Here is a 17,893-nt window from a genome sequence, read left to right as displayed (position 1 = left end):
ATGGAGACTTTGCATTACATACCACATAAGACAATTTCAACTTTAGTCTCAAAGCAACTGGGAGACATGAGAAGGTCTTAAACAAAGGAGAAATACAAGGCGATTTCATTTAGAAACACAACTCTGGGAGAATTCTAGGGAAGATGGCTAAGTAAATTTGTGTCACAGAATTTTCCTCTTCTAATTCCTAACAAAAAGAGAGAGAGAGGGAGGAAGGGATGGAGGGAATAAGGAAAGGAGAACAGTTTGATGCTCTAAACACTAAGACATAACTAAAGAAATAGACAAACATTCATTCACTGTCTTTGCATTTCTTTTTCCTGTTTCATCTCCCCATATTGGGTTCAAGAAAACTTACAGAATAAAATTCTATATATTTTAATAAATATATCTCCACACTGCTCAAGTTTAGAGAAAAGCAGTCTATGGAGATAAATAAGCAACATGTTTTTTTCTTCTTGTTTTTGTTTGGTTTCATTTTTGGTCGGTTGTGGGACTTGAACTCTGGGCCTGGGCGCTGTCCCTGAGCTCTTCAAGGATAGTGTTCTACCACTTGAGCCACAACACCACATCCAGTTTTCTGGTGGTTAATTGGAGATAAGAGTCTAACGGACTTTCCTTCCCTGGGCTGGCTCAGATCTCAGATCTCAGCTTCCTGAGTAGCTAGCATTACAGGCATGAGCCACTAGTGCCCAGCACAACATGTTTTATAAGAGAGCGGGGGAGAGAGAGAGAGGGTAAAACTCAGGATTTTTTAGATATATCTACTAACCCTGGTTCTAAAAAATGCAGGAAAACTAGGACTGTCCATTTTTCCTGGGTCCTACACTGACTATGACGTAAAGGACCAGGGTTTGTCCTGGGAATAAAACAGATCCTCAACTAAGAATAAATCATAACACAGGACACTGTGACTTATGGCTTTTTTTTTTTTTTGCTCAGGATGAAAATTCAAGAGCACAAAGCTATGTCTCAATGGAGCTGGGAAGTTCAGTTCTCTGACGGCTGCCTATGGGCTCAGCAAGCACACCCCAACCACCTGTGGTCCTGGGCAAGCAAAGGCTGCAGGAATCACAATCACTCTTCAAGCTTAGGTAATGCAGAAACAGGGACATGGTTCCTAAACCATACACTTCTCATCTTCTGAATCTGTGTATACCAAACAGAAGCTAAGTTTATTTTAACTCACCAACATTCACAGCTACAAAGAACCTCAGAGGTTCTCAATTCCAATTCCTGACCAAAAGTTGAATCAAGCACTATACTTTACTTGATACTGGAATACCTTGGGCTCACCAGGGCTTTCTAATTCAGGCAACTTACTTAAAAGATCGCTAGCTTCTGACTTTATGAGTGTGTCTCTTTTGTTATTTTATGGCCTTCCGCAGACCATTGAGATGTGATTATTTGTGGTTGTTCTTGGGTGTTTCCCATATTGTACTCTGCTTTGGGACTGTGCTCTTGACCTATATATCAGGAAAAAAGAAAACTGAGCCTATTTAAAAGAATAGAGCCAGGCATTGGGGTTCAAATGTAATCCTATTTACTCAAGAAACTTGAAACAGGATTGCAATTTGAGGCCAACTGGCAGAGAGGCCTGAAGGGAAGAGAGGTAGCCTACCCATGTCAACCAAGAAAAAGTTGGAGACAGTGATGCACACCCATCATCTCAGTTATGCAGGAATCATAAATAGGAGGATCAACATTCAGGCTTGGCAAAGAAATTTTGAAAACAAGGGAATCCATTTGGAGCCCCATACTATAGTAACTGCCTTCTGAGAAGACTCCTCTGTTAAATTCTTCTTTCTTTGAGGTCCCTTTCCAAATAGTCTCACTACTTTCTTTTTATGGCTTTCATTTCAATTTCAAATAAACTTCCTCTTTTTGCTTTTTTATAAAAGAATAAAGTGCCAGGCATCGGTGGCTCATGCTTGTAATCCTAGCCACTCAGGAGGTTGAGATCTGAGGACTGTGGTTCAAAGCCAGCTCGGGCAAGAAAGTGTGTGAGATTCTTATCTCCAATTAACCACTAGAAAACCAGAAGTGGTGCTGCGGCTCAAGTGGCAGAGCACTCTCCTTGAGCTGAAATGCTGAGGGACAGTGCCCAGGCCAAGAGTTCAAAGCCCACAACTGACAAAAAAAGAATGAAAGCACAAAGTGTCTGGAAGCATGACTCATGTGGTAGAATACCTCCTGCCTACAGGGACTCATTGCAAAAAAAAAATAGAATAGGTCAAGAACAAATGATCCCTGTTGAGAACAAGAAGGTTCGTCCTCTTCTTCATGAGTTAATTTTCTAGATAAGCAAGCTCTCTTTAAATGAGTATTGGTACACATGATAGCCATTTTCTTTATCAGATCCCTGCAATATTGGGATAGTTCATATATGAAAAACTTCACAATTACATCAGTTTTGCCCAGTTTTTTCATTTAATGGTAAGTATATGAATGTAGTATATGAATGTAGACATTGCAGGTAACTACAATTCATAAGAAAAAGAAACCAATTCCTGAGCTACCCGGAACATAACACAAAGATGTGTTTATTCCTAGGTAAATAACACAGTCAAGTTGTTGAATACATTGCCTAAAACTGGTATTTAAAATAAGCTGGAAATCAGAGATTTCATCTGCTTTCCTAAGCATGCCTAATTATAGCCAATAAGAAGAAAGGTAAGGACATGAGGTTCAGGTCACACTAAAAAGTGATGTTATCTCTCAGAGGATTTGTTAATTGTATATGTGCAATCCAGCTGCAGGTGAATATGCAGATGTGAAAATGTACAGACACTTCAGTGGAAAGCAGCACATTAATATAAGAGGATTCAATTGCATGTAGAATAATTTCTAAATCTTTGACAGATGGGGATAAAAATATCAAATCTTCCACATGTCAGTCTTAAACTTTAAGATCATTAAGACATTTTCTAAACATTTAATCGTTTTCACCAAACTAAAATCATTTTTCTGACTTAGCACATGACAGTATCATTTTGAGAAACAGAAAATTATGACTAGCTGGTCAGGCTTCATGGATGTTCATTTCGTGATTTAACATGCTGGGAAAAATGATTCAACTTCATGCAAATACCTGTGAAGAAAGAAGTCTGAAGAAGATTAAGAGCTGCCAAAACCTATGCTGAGCGGAGACCTTTGCCAGGTCACTGCTGAGGGATGGATGCCTGGCAGGAAGCAGGCTACATGCCCAGCTCAACACCTTGAAGATGCTTTGAAAGAGATTTGCTAACACCCAGGCCCAAGGGTACAGCTTGGTTAGTCGCCATATCAAATACACAAGCTGTGTTGTTAATGCAATTTGCTAAGAGATCAGAACATTGTAACTGCACAGATTACCAGGCAACAAAATATTGGTTCTCTTCTCTTTTTCTGGAATAAAGAATTTTGAAGCCAAGTAGCTTCTACTTGTAATCTTTGCTATTCAGGAGGCTGAGATCTAAGGCTCATGGTTGGAAGCCAGTCAAAGCAAGGAAGTCCATGAGACTTTATCTCCGGTTAACTACCAAAAAGCTAGAAATAGTGCTGTAGATCAAGTGGATGGAAAAAAGTCTAAAGAATAGAGTCTAGGCCCTGAGTTCTAGCCCCAGCACAAAGAGAAAGAAACAAGGCCCCAGGGGGTAATAAATGAAGGGAGAGAGGGAGAAGGAAAAGAAAAGACAAAAGAGGGGAGGAAGGAAGGAAGGAAGGAAGAAAGGAAGGAAGGAAGGAAGGAAGGGAAGGCAGGCAGGGAGGGGGGAGGGAGGGAAAGCAGGCAGGCAGGCAGGGAGGGGGAGGGAGGGAGGAAAGAAAAGAAGAGAAAAGAAAAGAAAAAAAAGAAAAAGAATTTTGACTGAGGAAAATATTAACAAAATCCTTGTCTCACCAGGTGCTGATGGTTCATGCCTATTATCCCAGCTGCTCAGGAGGCTCAGATCTGAAGATCACAGTTCAAAACCAGCCAGGAGCCGAGTCCTGGTAGCTCACACCTGTAATCCTAGCTACTCAGAAGGCTGAGATCTGAGGATTGCGGTTCAAAGCCAGCCTGGGCAGGAAAGTCCATGACACTCTTATCTCCAATAAACCACCAGAAAAACCAGAAGAGGTACTATGGCTCAAGCAGTAGAGCGCTCACCTTGAGCAGAAGAGCTAAGGGACAGTGCCCAGGCCCAGAGTTGAAGCCCAAGACTGGAAGAAAAAAAAACAGCCAGACAGGAAAGTCTCATCTCCAATTAATCACCAGAAAACCAGAAGTGGGGCTGTGGCTCAAAGTGGTAGAGTGCTAATATTGAACAAATAGAGCTCAGGGACAGTGCTCAGGCCCTGAGTTCAAACCCACAAAAAATAAAATTTAAAGAAATAAAAATCGTTAGTCTTCTCTAAAATGCTTGTAAATTTTTTCATTTAAACATCTAAACTATGATTTCACTTGTACTTCATTTTATTTGCTCCTCTAACTTTCACATGTAATTCACTCTAAAATCTCATAAACTTCTGAGGTCACATTTTATAGATAAAATGGCTTGTCTGAGTTTTTCTGGGTTCCCCTGTTTTACTGACTACAAATTTGTCAGTGGTAAGGACCATGTTCAAGGTCTTTGGTTTTCCCAGCACATGCATAACTAGAGAAGATTTAGCAACACAAAATTACTGAGTGAACACTGAAAGGGACAGAGGCTTCTCAATCAAGTATACCATTTTCCCTTTTTCAAAAGATAGCCTAGTAGATTACTCACAAGCACAATCCCAAACATAAATACCTGCAGGTGCTGCTTTTCTGCATCACTTCTGCCCTGTGATAGCCAGACAGCTTGCAAAATCCATCATTGCTGTACACGATAGGCCAGTCCACAATCTGGGCATTTCCCAACACAAAATTAGTATCTGTTTAAGAACATGAACAAGAAAAAAAGAAAAATGCATATGAGACATTCATTGAGACTCAATAAGGGCATAAATGTCAACTAATCTAGGTATTAATACCTCCCTCTAAAATAGTCTCTTGGATGGAAACATGGTCTTATAAGGAACACAAAAACCAATGCTGAAATAGATTGCAGTATTTAGTTACTCCTCTTCCATAACAATTCTCTGAAAGGTCTTGGCTCACTTACTATGGCCTTTGATTCACCTCACTTCTTGTCTTCTTTGAAAAGGAAAGCTCTGAATATACATGCTACCTAAAGTCACTGTAGGCCAAGAACAAGTTAATAAAGGAAACATGTTTACCCCACGAACAAAGGAATACTGTAGAAACCCAGTAGATTCCTACTGAAACCCAGTGGATTTCTATAGGATAAAGTCCTAATTTTTCATCCCAGTAAAAGTGTATTGCATTTAATACAAAGCAAGACAAAACCCAAAAATAATTTCTTCTGGCTTTTGTCCAGTATCTTAGCCTTGTTGGTCTTTTGGCCAAAAAATACCAATTGGCTTTGTTGATCCTGACTAGCAATCAACCATTCTAGGAGATGATCTTCACAGGGGTCCAGGAAGGGAGAGGGGGTATGTCCCCAGAAACACACACACACAGTAGAAATACCTCCCTTCTGTGAGGTAAAGCAACCACACCCTCCTTACCACTCTAGAGAGTGAGCAAGCTCCCACCACAGAACCTTATCACTGATTTTGAAATTTTGTAAACAGAACTGTGATGTAACCAGCCTATCATCCACTTGGGATGAAGGGAGAAGTAGCCCAGACATAGCTGGCTGGCTTCCTGTGTTCTCACTACTATTGACACTTTTGAAGATCAAAAGTCTTCAATAGAGTCTTTACTCAGAAAATCAATCCTCCATTGCAAGAGTTTCAATTGGGTTAACAACATGCAGAACTTAAATGCAATCATTATTTTAGCTTGGCTCCTTCCTCTCCACACCACTCACACATCTCACAAAGGAAATACACAGACATGGTTCTTTGTTATAAATTGGACAATAAGGGTCCTTATCTAATTGGAAGGCTAATTTTGTACAAGAATAGCATTATATCCTTTCACAATATGGGTTACCACCTCTTCTGAGTGGGGACTGGATTAGACAGGCTCCTCCACCCTTCAAAGATAAGTCTGTTTCTTGATTTGACAGGTTTGTAAAAGGAATTGAACTTCATATAGATATGACTGAAGGTAGAAGACTTCTTGACCACTTACAAAGAAAGCAGGAAGTAAGATGAATCAAAGGCCATAGTAAGTCAAGATGTGGGTGAGGGAAGAAGAGTAAACACAGTAATCTATTTTTAAGAACAGTTCAAAAACAACAGAAAATACAACCACTTTCAAGAAGTGAGTCTGGAAACCAGGCATGGTGGTTCACACCTGCAAGCCCAGCTGCTCCAAATATGTAGCTACGAGGACTGCAGTTTGAGTCAGCTGAGACAAAGGTTAATTGTGGAGCCCGTCTCAAAAACAACCCAGGTGTGGTGGCACACATCTGAGATTCCCAGATATTTAGGAGGCAGAAGTTGGGGAATTTCATAGTCCTGGGTCTGTCAGACCAATAATAATAATAATAATAATAATAATAATAATAATAATAATAATAATAATAATAATAATAATAATAAAAGACCCGACATGAAAAAACTCAAAAACTCAAAGCCAAAGGACTGGGACATGGCTCAAGTGGTAGAAGGCTTGCACATGGCTCTGAGTTCATATCTCACTGCTGCCTCACAAAGAGAAATGCAAATCTGAGCCTTGCCTTCTGGGAACTCAAGAGGGAGTGGGAGGAAGGGAACATTCCAGGCAGAGGATCCAGCATGAACAAAGACGGGGCAACATGGAACAGGTAGTAGGCTGTGCAGACAGATGGAGGGCAGCCAGAAAGATGGGAGGAGAGCCTGGAGCTCAGGATGGAGACAGTCGAAGAGTTTTGCTTTTGTCCTGGAGGCTGAATAACTCTTCATGCTTCTCCCCAATTAAATCACATTTACTGAAGTGAACAACTAAACCTTTAAAAGAATTACAAAATTCACTAAATTACCCACCAAGTGTAAATGAAGTAGTCAGCTTAACTATCTCTTTTGTTGACTCTTGTGATAGGAATTAATTTCCCTCAAAACCCCTAACCTAGGAGGGAAGACCAAGTGTGCTTTCTCGTGGCTAATGCTCTACTGAGGATCTATGTAAGAAGAAGAGACACAGCCATTTACAGATCATTCTTGAGCTCCATGTGTTTATTTTCATTTATATTCTGGTATTCAGTACAAGTAAATAAATTAAAAAGGAAAAATTCATTAAAATGAGAATATGGTAAAAAATATGAACTTAAAAATCACTATCAATGAAATATAACTTGAGAGACAAAATTCTAAATTTCAGGAAAAATGATACAAATAAAGTAGATTCAACCCTCAAAAAAGGCACTGTGAAAGAAGCAGAAATAACTGAAAAGAAACAGAGGAAAAATATTTTTAAAAATTCCTAATTAGAGCTAGGCACCAAGAGCTCACACCTGTAATCCTAGCTACTCAGGAGGCTGAGATCTGAGGATTGCAGTTCAAAGCAAGCCCAGGCATGTGCCCAAGCATACACACACACACACACACACACACACACACACACACACACACACACACACACACACACACACACACACACACACACAGAGTCCTTAATTAGTATCCTCAGAGAGAGCACAACAAAACAAAAGCAAGATGTGGCCACTCAGAGGGAAACAGAAGAAACACAACTCTTATAAATTAAAAAATAAATACTAATTTAAAAATAAACATGTGTTAAAAGGTAAAGTCTAGCAGAAAGTAGAATAGTACTAAAAGAAGCAAGAAACATAAGATATGGAAAATCCATTCGAGATGGGCAAAATGCATCCTACTAGGACAAAAACCAAAGGCTCCAAAAAGACTATAAGACATTAATGTGGTGTGTGTGTGTGTGTGTGTGTCTGTGTATGTTCTGGGACTTGAACTCAGGACCTAGGCACTGTCCATTAGCATTTTCCTTCAAGACTGCCTCTCCACCACTTGAACCACACCTCCACTTCTGGCTTTTTGGTGATTAATTAGAGATAAGAGTTTCATGGACTTTCCTGCCCAGGCCAGCTCCAAACTAGGATCCTCAGATTTCAGCCACCTGAAGAGCTAGTGTTATAGGTATGTGTCACTGGCACCCAGCCAACTATATTATTCTAAGTAAATTAAAATAACTAGTGGAGGCAGAATAAAGATATTTTCAAATGTGCACAAAAATATTTAGAAAATTTATTTTCCACCTGTTCTTTCTTAGCAGGTTCGTTAACCTCAGGATGCATACCAGCAAAATGCATACCAGTAAAGCAAGGAAAGAAGACAACCTGAGAACTTATAAGAAAAATGGCTCCAAATGTAGAAAGCATGGAAGGAACCTAGTAGAAAATATTCAATACAGGGGTTTTTTTTTCAGACAATAGAAGTCCCAAAAGAGGGTTATACATTTTGAGGGAAAGGAAAGATAATGAGAAATATAAAAAAAGAAAAAATACAAGAGGGGAAACCAAATCATACTGCCACATCATTCTTAGAGTAAAACAAATATATTAATTTTCAGTTTCTAAAACCAATACATAATCAAAGCATGAACTGTCATTCTAAGCATATGAATGTAACCTCAGGCCTGGCACTATAAATACATGGATGATAAAAGCTTAGAAAGGGTAACAATTGTGAGATGGTATCTAGAGCTGATGGAATAAAATAATTATATAAATAAGTAATTCACTTAAATTTACAAAAATAAACAGTAAGGGAGCGATATAATTATACCATCAGAAAGTAGAAGGGAGTAAGATTAAATGAGCCTCATCTAAATTAAGTCAAATATAATATCTAAAAGTGATAAATCAAGCAATAGTAGTAATGTGTATTATTCAGAGATCCCAGGAACTATAAAGAAAAAAGGTAAAATTAGAAGATATGGCCTTTGATTCAGAGAATGAGAGGCAAATCAAGGTATAGGATTATTGTTTTTCATTATAAACTTAGCTTTGTTTTGCTTGTTTTGTCGGAGTGTTGTTGTGTAGCCCAGACTGGCCTCATAATCCTCCTATCTTAGCCTCTTGAGTGCTGGAATTATAAACGTGTGCCATTTCAATTTGATAGAAGAGGGAGAGGAAGAAGGAGGAGGAGGGGGAAGAGGAGGAGGAGGAAGAAAAGGAGGAGGAGGGGGAAGAGGAGGAGGAAGAGGGGGAGGAGGAGGAGGAGAGGAAGAGGGAGAAGGAGGAGAAGCAGAATCAGAAGAAGAGGAGGAGGAGGAGGAGGAGGAGGAGGAAGAGGAAGAGGGGGAGAGGGAAGGGGAGGAGAATGAGAAGGAGGGGAGGAGGAGGAGGAAGAAAAGGAGGAGGAGGGAGGGGAAGGGGAGAGGGAGGAGAAGAAGAAGCAGAAGGAGAAGGAGGAGGAGGAGGAAGAGAGAAGGAGGAGGAGGAAGAGAGGAACAGGAGGAGGAGGAGGAGGAGAAGGAGGAGAAGGAGGAGGAGGAGGAGGAGGAGGAGGAGGAGAAGGAGAAGGAGGAGAAGAAGAAGAAGAAGAAGAAGAAGAAGAAGAAGAAGAAGAAGAAGAAGAAGAAGAAGAAGAAGAAGAAGAAGAAGAAGAAGAAGAAGAGGAGGAGGAGGAGGAGGAGGAGGAGGAGGAGGAGGAGGAGGAGGAGGAGGAGGAGGAGGAGGAGGAGGAGGAGGAGGAGGAGGAAGAGAAGACGATGACATATTACTGTGGTGAAAGTTTTAAATTTTTAATTAATAAAATCAGAAAATATATAACCATTAATTAAAATTCCAATTAGCTAAAATGTGAAATGGACTCCATTTCAGTTCTTGATATCAACTTACAACAAATATATTCTGATCATCTTTTAAAGATACTCGTCATTGCTCAGGCATTCCCACTGCTCCTGGAGTGCATATGATATCCCCCTCTAGGGAAAACCAAGTCAACTATCATCTTCTTTTTATTTATTTATGCCAGTCTTGGTACTTGAACTCTGGACCTGGGCACAGTCTCTGAGTTCCTTTTGCTCAAGGCTAGTGCTCTACCACTTTAGCTCCATTTCCTGCTTTTTCTGTGATTAATTGGAGATAAGAGTCTCACAGACTTTTTCGCCCAGGAGGGCTTTGTACCACAATCCTCAGATCTCAGACTTCTGAGAAGCTAAGGTTACAGACATGAGCCACTAGTGCTCAGCTGGTGGCTCTTTTTAATTTAAAAAGCAAAAAAAATGGAAAGTTCAGTTGAAATAGAATCCTCAAACTGCTGATCATCCACTCAAAGGATACTCGCCATAGAATTTAAAATTCCAAAACAGCTTCCTCTCTCTACTAACCCAAACAAAAGATTATAGTTCCCTGGGAGCAGAATTTCCTTGTCACTGTGTGATAGAAGATTTGGGAATTCTCTTTCTATCCAAGGACTTGGAGAGAATAGAGGAAAGAATTCTAGTTAATCCTAACTATAAAGCCCCCCATAGTAAAGAGATTGTTTTCTTTCTACTTCCTCTATTTTTAACAAATATATTCTCATCTACTTCTAAACTATAAATATGATGTACAAGTATGTTAGGGGCTACCCATACAACATCATGAAACATCATGTGTCATAGGAATTAAGGAATCCCATGTAATTAACATACAGGTATTCAAGAGAAGAGTTACTATTGATTGTTATAGACTTTATGCCAAGCACTCTCCTTACCATATATTAAAAGAGATTTTTTTTCACCTTTACAGCAATCTGCATGAAATTACATTGTATTGTTAGGGATTTCAACATTTTGCTCAAGGAGAAACTGAGTCTCTGTAGTTACACAAGGGTCAGTTATATGTGTAGAGCTAGGATTTAACCCTGGATCTATTAATCTTCCAGTGCATGCTTTTACTCATTGTATGACATAGTATCCATATTCTTAGTACTAAAATCAGACCCTTTCCTGTGGTTTACCAGCCTTCTTATGAAAATACCAAATACGATGAAACCTTTCACTGGTCAACAGTCCTATTATGCCATTGGGCATCATTATTTTCCCACACAATATACAACGATGCCCTCAGGGAATAAGGATGTGAATGGAAGCAATGTACTTCCTCTGGATGCTTGGGTTCTGCTATCTGCTTCTCCAATATTTATCTCTTCTCTTACTTGAAAACAATCAACTCTTACTTCTTATAATTGACTTGTTTCTAGGGCATCCCTACTTCTACACAGTCATACAAAGGAACTAAAGAAGGATGAATAAAATTGGAGTAGAAGACAGGCATTTGAGATTGGCTTCCCATTTGACACTCAAGGGTAGGAGAGAACACAGCAAATAAATGACTGACACACAGCAAACCTGGCCAAGTAAGGAGGCCTAGACCTGCCTCCATTCCCCTGGGATCTAGAAGCTCCTATCTTCCTTGTAGCTCCTGAAGTTGGATGAACAGATGGCGATTATAACAGAGTCTGCTAATGCTATATTCAAGGACTTCGTGTCTAACTGCCCAAGCCTAAAACCAACTTCAATGGGACGAAGTAGACAAATATTGGGGGTGAGCTGTAGGAGCAGCAAAAACATAAAGAGAAAAAAGAAGATACATGGGAGAAAGACATAGAGAAAGAGAACAAAAATAGAGAGACAGAGGCATCATTGTGTTAGGTTGGGGCCAGGGCACCAAGTTCTGTTCAATCCAAGAAAACAGAACATAAGTTCACCAGCTACAAACTTGGATTCGGCAGGTCAGCTGGACAGCCAATGGTCAGCAGACTAGGGACCATTGCCAGAGAATCAAGGAAGTAGAGATGAAAATAGCTTCCTGAATCAGGAATCTACAGCACCAAGAGGCTGCAAATGTCACTTGTTTCTTGGAGATAGAAGCAATGGAGAAAGTCGAAACCCAAAGAGACTAAGTTACTCAGACTATTGCCAAGCTAGATCTAGAGTGCATGCTGTAGAACAGACTCCAAAGTAGAAATCTCCTGTAAAATTGCATAAATGCTGATAGGTTTTTTTTAGTTCTTCCAGGTGGCTAGCCCATATTCCTAGTGAATGGGAATGCCAAATAAGAGAGCTCTGGTGTAGTGACAAATGCACAGATATCCACAGCCAAACATAAACAACTTTGGGATAATTTACTATTTCCCACAGTCAGAAAATGGAAACTTAATTTGAAGCCAAGCAAAACTTAATTAGGAAAGTAGTCCACTGTTGAACAAAACATCAAAAACACAATCTCCCACACAAATAAATGGAACTATAACCTGTGTTCATGGGTGGAAAAAAATCGGGTGGCTTTAATAACCATATTATGTATAGATTACGCACGTATAGATCTGATACAATCTTTGTCAAAATTCCATGGCATTTTTCACATAGATCGAAAAGAATTCTATAGTTCATGTGAAATGCTAAGCTCAACCAAACACACCCTCACAGAAACATCCAATGTGGATATCAGCCACTGGCACTGAATGTCACCCAGTCAAGGTGACACATAAAATTAACCATCACAAACACAAAAGCAAATTCTTTTGAGGGTAACTTCTTCAGTAAGCTTTAAGGAAATTAGCAGAAGTTGGGCTCCAGTGGCTCCCAGAGTCAAGGGAACTTGAAAAGACCAGGCTTATTGGAGGAAACCAATGTAATCTCAGTTGTTTGCAAAGAGGCTCTGGCTGTACCAGCTGTCACGGAGTAGGGGACCTGAGACAGGTAAGAGAGGTTGTTATGGTCTAGGGGAAAAAAAAACTTTTTCAAAAGAGGGAACCAAGTGAAAGCCTTGCACAGCACCAAATCTGGAAGGGATCACATTGCCTCTGTCGCTGGAGGTACTCATGAAGAGCCTCACTGGTATGGTTGGCAGCACTAGGAAACAGGAAGTACTCTATTGAGTCAGCACTTTGGTTTTTGGTATCAGGTTGGAGCCCATTTTACCTCATTTCTTCCATGTTTTTACTCAACTGGAGATTGCTGGAGAGTCAAAAAAAAAAAAATAGTGTCAGCTCCACTATTGTTAGGCTGCATTACTGAACATGTCAATGGCATCTGTCCTCCTTCTCAAGCGTAGGCATCAGCCTCTAGCCCCTGAGTTACTGAACTATATTGCTAAGAACTGGTGAGGCACAGTTTAGAAGAGTCTGTTAGAAGCAGGCTCTGAGTACCTCCAGGAGACACCATCTTCACCCTGCTACACAGACGACTCTGAAAGCCAAGAGACACTGAGCGGATTGTTCTTGCTCTAGAGGTGCCTACTGGCAGCTTGATCAGTGTGATTACTGAGGTAGACAGAGAGGAGTAAAGAGAGGTCAAAAGTATGCACTCCAACTTTTCTTCTTTCTAGAAATGTCTAGATACACCTTTCTCTCGGTGGAAACTCCGGGTATAGAAGGCTAAGTGGTGTTCTCACCAAAATTGAATCTACTAGGGATTTTTCAGGAGGTATAGAATTTATACACCATAGTTCTGCAAAAAAAATTTTTTTTATGCTCGTGGGCTTAAACTCAGGGCCTGGGCACTGTCCTTAAGCTTTTATATTCACAGTTAGCTCTCTACCACTTGAGCTACAGCTCTACTTCTGGCTTTTTTGATAGTTCATAAGAGATAAGAGTCTCATGGCCTTTCTTGCCCAGGCTGGCTTTGAACCACAATTCTCAGATCTCAGCCTCCTAAGTAGCTAGGATTACAGGCTTGAGCCATGCACACTTAGCTCTTTAAGTGTTTTTAATATGTACAAATGGACGCCCCCCCCAATATAGGATTTATTTCTAGCAGAAATACTTGGACAATATTATAGAGTTTTACATTCACATGGCACGTTCCACTCATCCCCAATTCCAAATAATTCCACTGAGCAGAAACTTGGTACAAGGTTCATCACCTAAGCTGAGAATGTTACGCTCTGAATGTTTTCCCACTGTTCTTGGAGTGACTCAGGCCCTACCGAGTGAAGCGTATAGAGAAGTGATATTTCAGAGTAATGACTGATTGATTACTTCAGATAGACGGGTGGTTTGGAGGTTGCAGAAAGACATTATCTAATTTATTCTTTGTTATGAGCCCAGCTATTCATAGAGCCAGATTTATTGTTGCCAGAAGCATAGAGCTATAGTTCAATATCCCTTTCCCAGCTCCAGTTCTACAGAGCTGAAGGAATTTAGCCACACAATTCATCCTAGGGACTCACGGCCATAAGAATCCAACCTGTCCTTGCCATTATTCTTTCAGATGGTGCTCTAGAGACCCTGGGGATTGCCAGGGAAGAGTAAGTTAACAGGGTGGCTTTTACCCTTCATTCTTCTATTGGCTTCATTATTGACTAAATTCCTTAATTCTCATGTAGTTGCAAGATCTCAGTTTGACCAGCTGGCCTCCAGTAGCATAGATGGACTTTTCACCTAGCAGCTCTGGGCTTCCAAGAATGCAAAAGCAGACATTCAAAAGCCATACATTGAAGCTTAGGTCTGGAATTGGCACAGCACACACACACACACACACACACACACACACACACACACACACACACACACACACACACACACACACACACACACACACACACACTTGAGTCACAGCACCACTTCCAGCTTTTGTACTGATGTAGTACTGAGGAATTCAACCCAGGGCCTCATGCATGGCAAGAATTCTACCACTGAGCCAGCTTCTCAGCCCCAAGAACCAGATTCTTAATATCCATGCATTCATCCCTCTGTGGCATTTGGGGTTCATTCCAAGATCCCCTCTCAGGATACTAAAATATACAGATGTTTGGGTTGTGTCAAATGGTATTATATTTGCAAAAAACCTATACACATTCCTCCCAGATACTACATCATTTTTAAGGCCTAATACAATGCAAAGGCACTTTACTCTATGTGGAACCCATGGCTACAGGGGAGATGGGAGACAATGATGAAAGGGGTGACATTGATCAAGATGCGTTGTACTCTCACACTGACACGTTGAATTGAATCCCCTTTGTATGACTACTTAAAGATAAACATGTAAATCATCATCATAATAACCAAAAAAAGGGGGGAATCAGAAGGCCAATGGTACATTTTTTACAAGTAGAGTATAACTTCTAGTCAGCCAACAGCCCATTCTGTAAGGAGCCTGAATTCACAGTCACCTTACCTGAAGTGATCAAGCTCTTTCTATGCTGTTCAGTAAAATGTGCAGGCTCAACCCGGCTGCCCTTGGCATGATTTATTCACTGGTTCGCATCTGAAAGGGCCTGATGTCTCCAAGCTTTTGATGCAAATTAGCCAGTGTCTACTGCCTCTTTCTGATGATGCCTTTTTACTCCCTGAAGGTCTGTAGCCATAAGATTGCATGCAATTAAATGTAAGATTTCCTAAAATCAACCTCGCTCAGCCCACACAGTTTTCCTCCCGTTCACAGAATTAAACAAACATTCTCTACAAATTGAAAAGTCTCCCCTCCTCCTGATGATGAAAAGTTCCTTCCATCCATGGCACGTGAGGCAAGTTTCAGTGGAAGAGTCACATGAGTCAGAATGATTGCAACCTACCACTTGCCCATAAAGCACAACACAGAAATAGTCTAAAATGAAATTATTAGAAAATTGCTTTTCATCATAATTACCACAAATAACAAAGGAGAAACTAACTAAAGCAATGACTTAGAAAAGTGACTCAGTTTTGGGCAATTACACAGATAAAAGGCACATTTAGTGAGCGGTCATGTGAATTTATTGTTCCCTGCCAACACTGGTTATTTAAAGGACCGTAGTAAATACTTCACAATATACTTCTAATAACCTGTGATCTTTTACTTACAAGAACACACATCTTCCTGACACTTTGTTATGTTATAGATTGCAAAGGAACCAGTGCTCATATGAAAAGCAAGATTGAGTAAAAAATATATGTTCCTTTCCTTAAAAAAAGAAAGATATGATTAAGATCAATAAGCCCAAGTGCCAGTAGTTTATGCCTGTAATTCTAACTACACAGGAGGTGGGGATCTGAGAATCAAGGTTCAGAGCCAACCCTGGCAGACAAATCTAAGAGACTCTTATTGCCATTTAACCAATAAAAATCCAGAAGTAGAAGTATGGTTCAAATAGTAGAGTGTCAACTTTGAGTGAAAAAGCCAAGTGAGAGCACAAGGCCCTGAGTTCAAGCCTTAGCGCCACCAACAAAAAAAAAGAGATAAATGATATGAACAAAAATTGTGAATAATAAGACCAGAAAAGACCAAGAAGACATAGTTGGATTTACTAGAGCTAAGTAAAGCCAGACCAGAAACAAATGACTTTGGGAGGGGGGAAAAGTCAGAGTTGAGTAATGGTGGCTCACACCTGTAATCCTAACTCCTCAGAAGCTAAAATCTGAGAATTGATGATCAGAACCAATCTAGTCAGACAAGTTTACAAGATTCCATTTCCAATTAACCAGCAAAAAGCTGGAATTAAAGGTTCAGCTCAAGTGGCAGAATGCCAAAAAAGCCCTGAGTTGAAGCCCTAGTACCCATCTGAAAAAAAAAAAAAAAAACAGACCAAGATTTTATGATATTTCAAGAGAATGAGGAGAAAGCAATGAGAAATCAGGAAGCTAAATCAGTGTGCTACATCTAAATTAAACACCTAAAATCTTAATATTGGCAAAAGTCATTTTGTGGCTTTTATTCCTTAGCAATAAAGTTCCATGGATATAACTGCACTAAATTGTCAAGGGCCCAATTTTTGTGTAAAACAAACTAAACTCCCAAGAGATTCAATAATTATTTGCTTTGTCTGTGATTTTAACATCCTACAGAAATGCATTTTTTATTAAGTCAGTAAATTACAATAGAGAGAGAGGTTTCAATTTCAAAAGGAAATTCAAACGCTTCGTTTGCTGAGTAGTTACCCCTAAGAACATGGGTTTGAAAGCCTGACTGCTGTCTTCATTCAGCATCAAATTAAGTATTTTTAAATGGGTCAGAGAGACATTTTATTACTGAATGTTATTTTACTTAATAAGAAAAGTGATAGGTTGAGCTACTGTATTTGTTTATGAGGTCAGTTGCTAAAAAGTGGTTTAATAGCTTTATCAATCAGATATTTTATTCTCAATTTTATAGTAATGATAATTTCCTAGCACATACACACAAACACATACACCAGACACATATACACATATACATTATATTATAGGTATGTAGGTAGGTTAAGCCTTAGACTATCATTGAATAACACACACACACACAAAGAAAATTGAGTCCCAGAAGTCAAAAAACAAGAGACTCAAGCCAGATGTGGTGGCATGCACTTGTAATCCAAGCTATATGGGAGGCCACAGCTAAAAGGATCTCAGTTTGAGGCTAGTCCTGGCAAAAACAGAAAATCCTATATGAAAAATAACTTTTAAAAAGGAGTTGGGGACATGGTTGAAATGGCAAAACATTGCCTTCCAAGACAAGGCCTTGAGCTGAAGCTCCAATACTGCAAAAACAAAACAAAAACAAAGCACTGTAAAAAAAACTAATTAATTAAAGGTTTAATTATTAAAAGATTTCTTTCCAAAGTCAATTTTATATTTGCCTCCTGTGTTATTTTAAATTTTTCTAAGTTATAATAGGATATTACATTAGAGAAAATAGGAAAAAAATACTTAGAAAAGCTTAGTTTTATATAACAAATGTTTGATCATCTACTATGACCAGGCTTGGTAAGAGTATGGGAACATTCAATTCCTCCTGAAAGCTGTGTGTAGCTTGCCCATTCCCCTGTTTCATCCTACATCTGGTGTAACTCCACACCCCACTTTCCCACCCAGGCCCCAGTCACAGAAGACTAAACCAGGAGTAAACTACTGTTTCAACAATTTAGCTTCAGGGATGGTTCACTTAGAATCTTTCTTCAAAACAAAAACTAAGACATTAAGGCCAAGAGTTGAACTGGCATCTTTCATCACATACCTGCTAGTGGGCACACAGAAA

At 39.7% G+C, this 17,893-nt stretch overlaps 1 protein-coding gene across 2 annotated transcripts in view; it reads right to left on the bottom strand.

The window, feature by feature from the left end:
• Kcnh1 (potassium voltage-gated channel subfamily H member 1) overlaps positions 1 to 17,893 on the bottom strand; it is a 309,150-nt gene that overhangs the window by 279,304 nt on the left and 11,953 nt on the right. For both annotated transcript variants that reach the window (XM_070041570.1, XM_070041569.1), the window contains exon 2: positions 4,755 to 4,878. In XM_070041570.1, the coding sequence (XP_069897671.1) occupies positions 4,755 to 4,878 (124 nt within the window). The remainder of the gene's footprint in view (positions 1 to 4,754; positions 4,879 to 17,893) is intronic.

The sequence above is a fragment of the Dipodomys merriami genome, unplaced genomic scaffold, assembly GCF_024711535.1.
Source record: "Dipodomys merriami isolate MVZ:Mamm:240054 unplaced genomic scaffold, mDipMer1.0.p SCAF_31, whole genome shotgun sequence".
Classification (NCBI taxonomy): domain Eukaryota; kingdom Metazoa; phylum Chordata; class Mammalia; order Rodentia; family Heteromyidae; genus Dipodomys; species Dipodomys merriami.
This window is presented reverse-complemented; position numbering and strand designations above follow the sequence as displayed.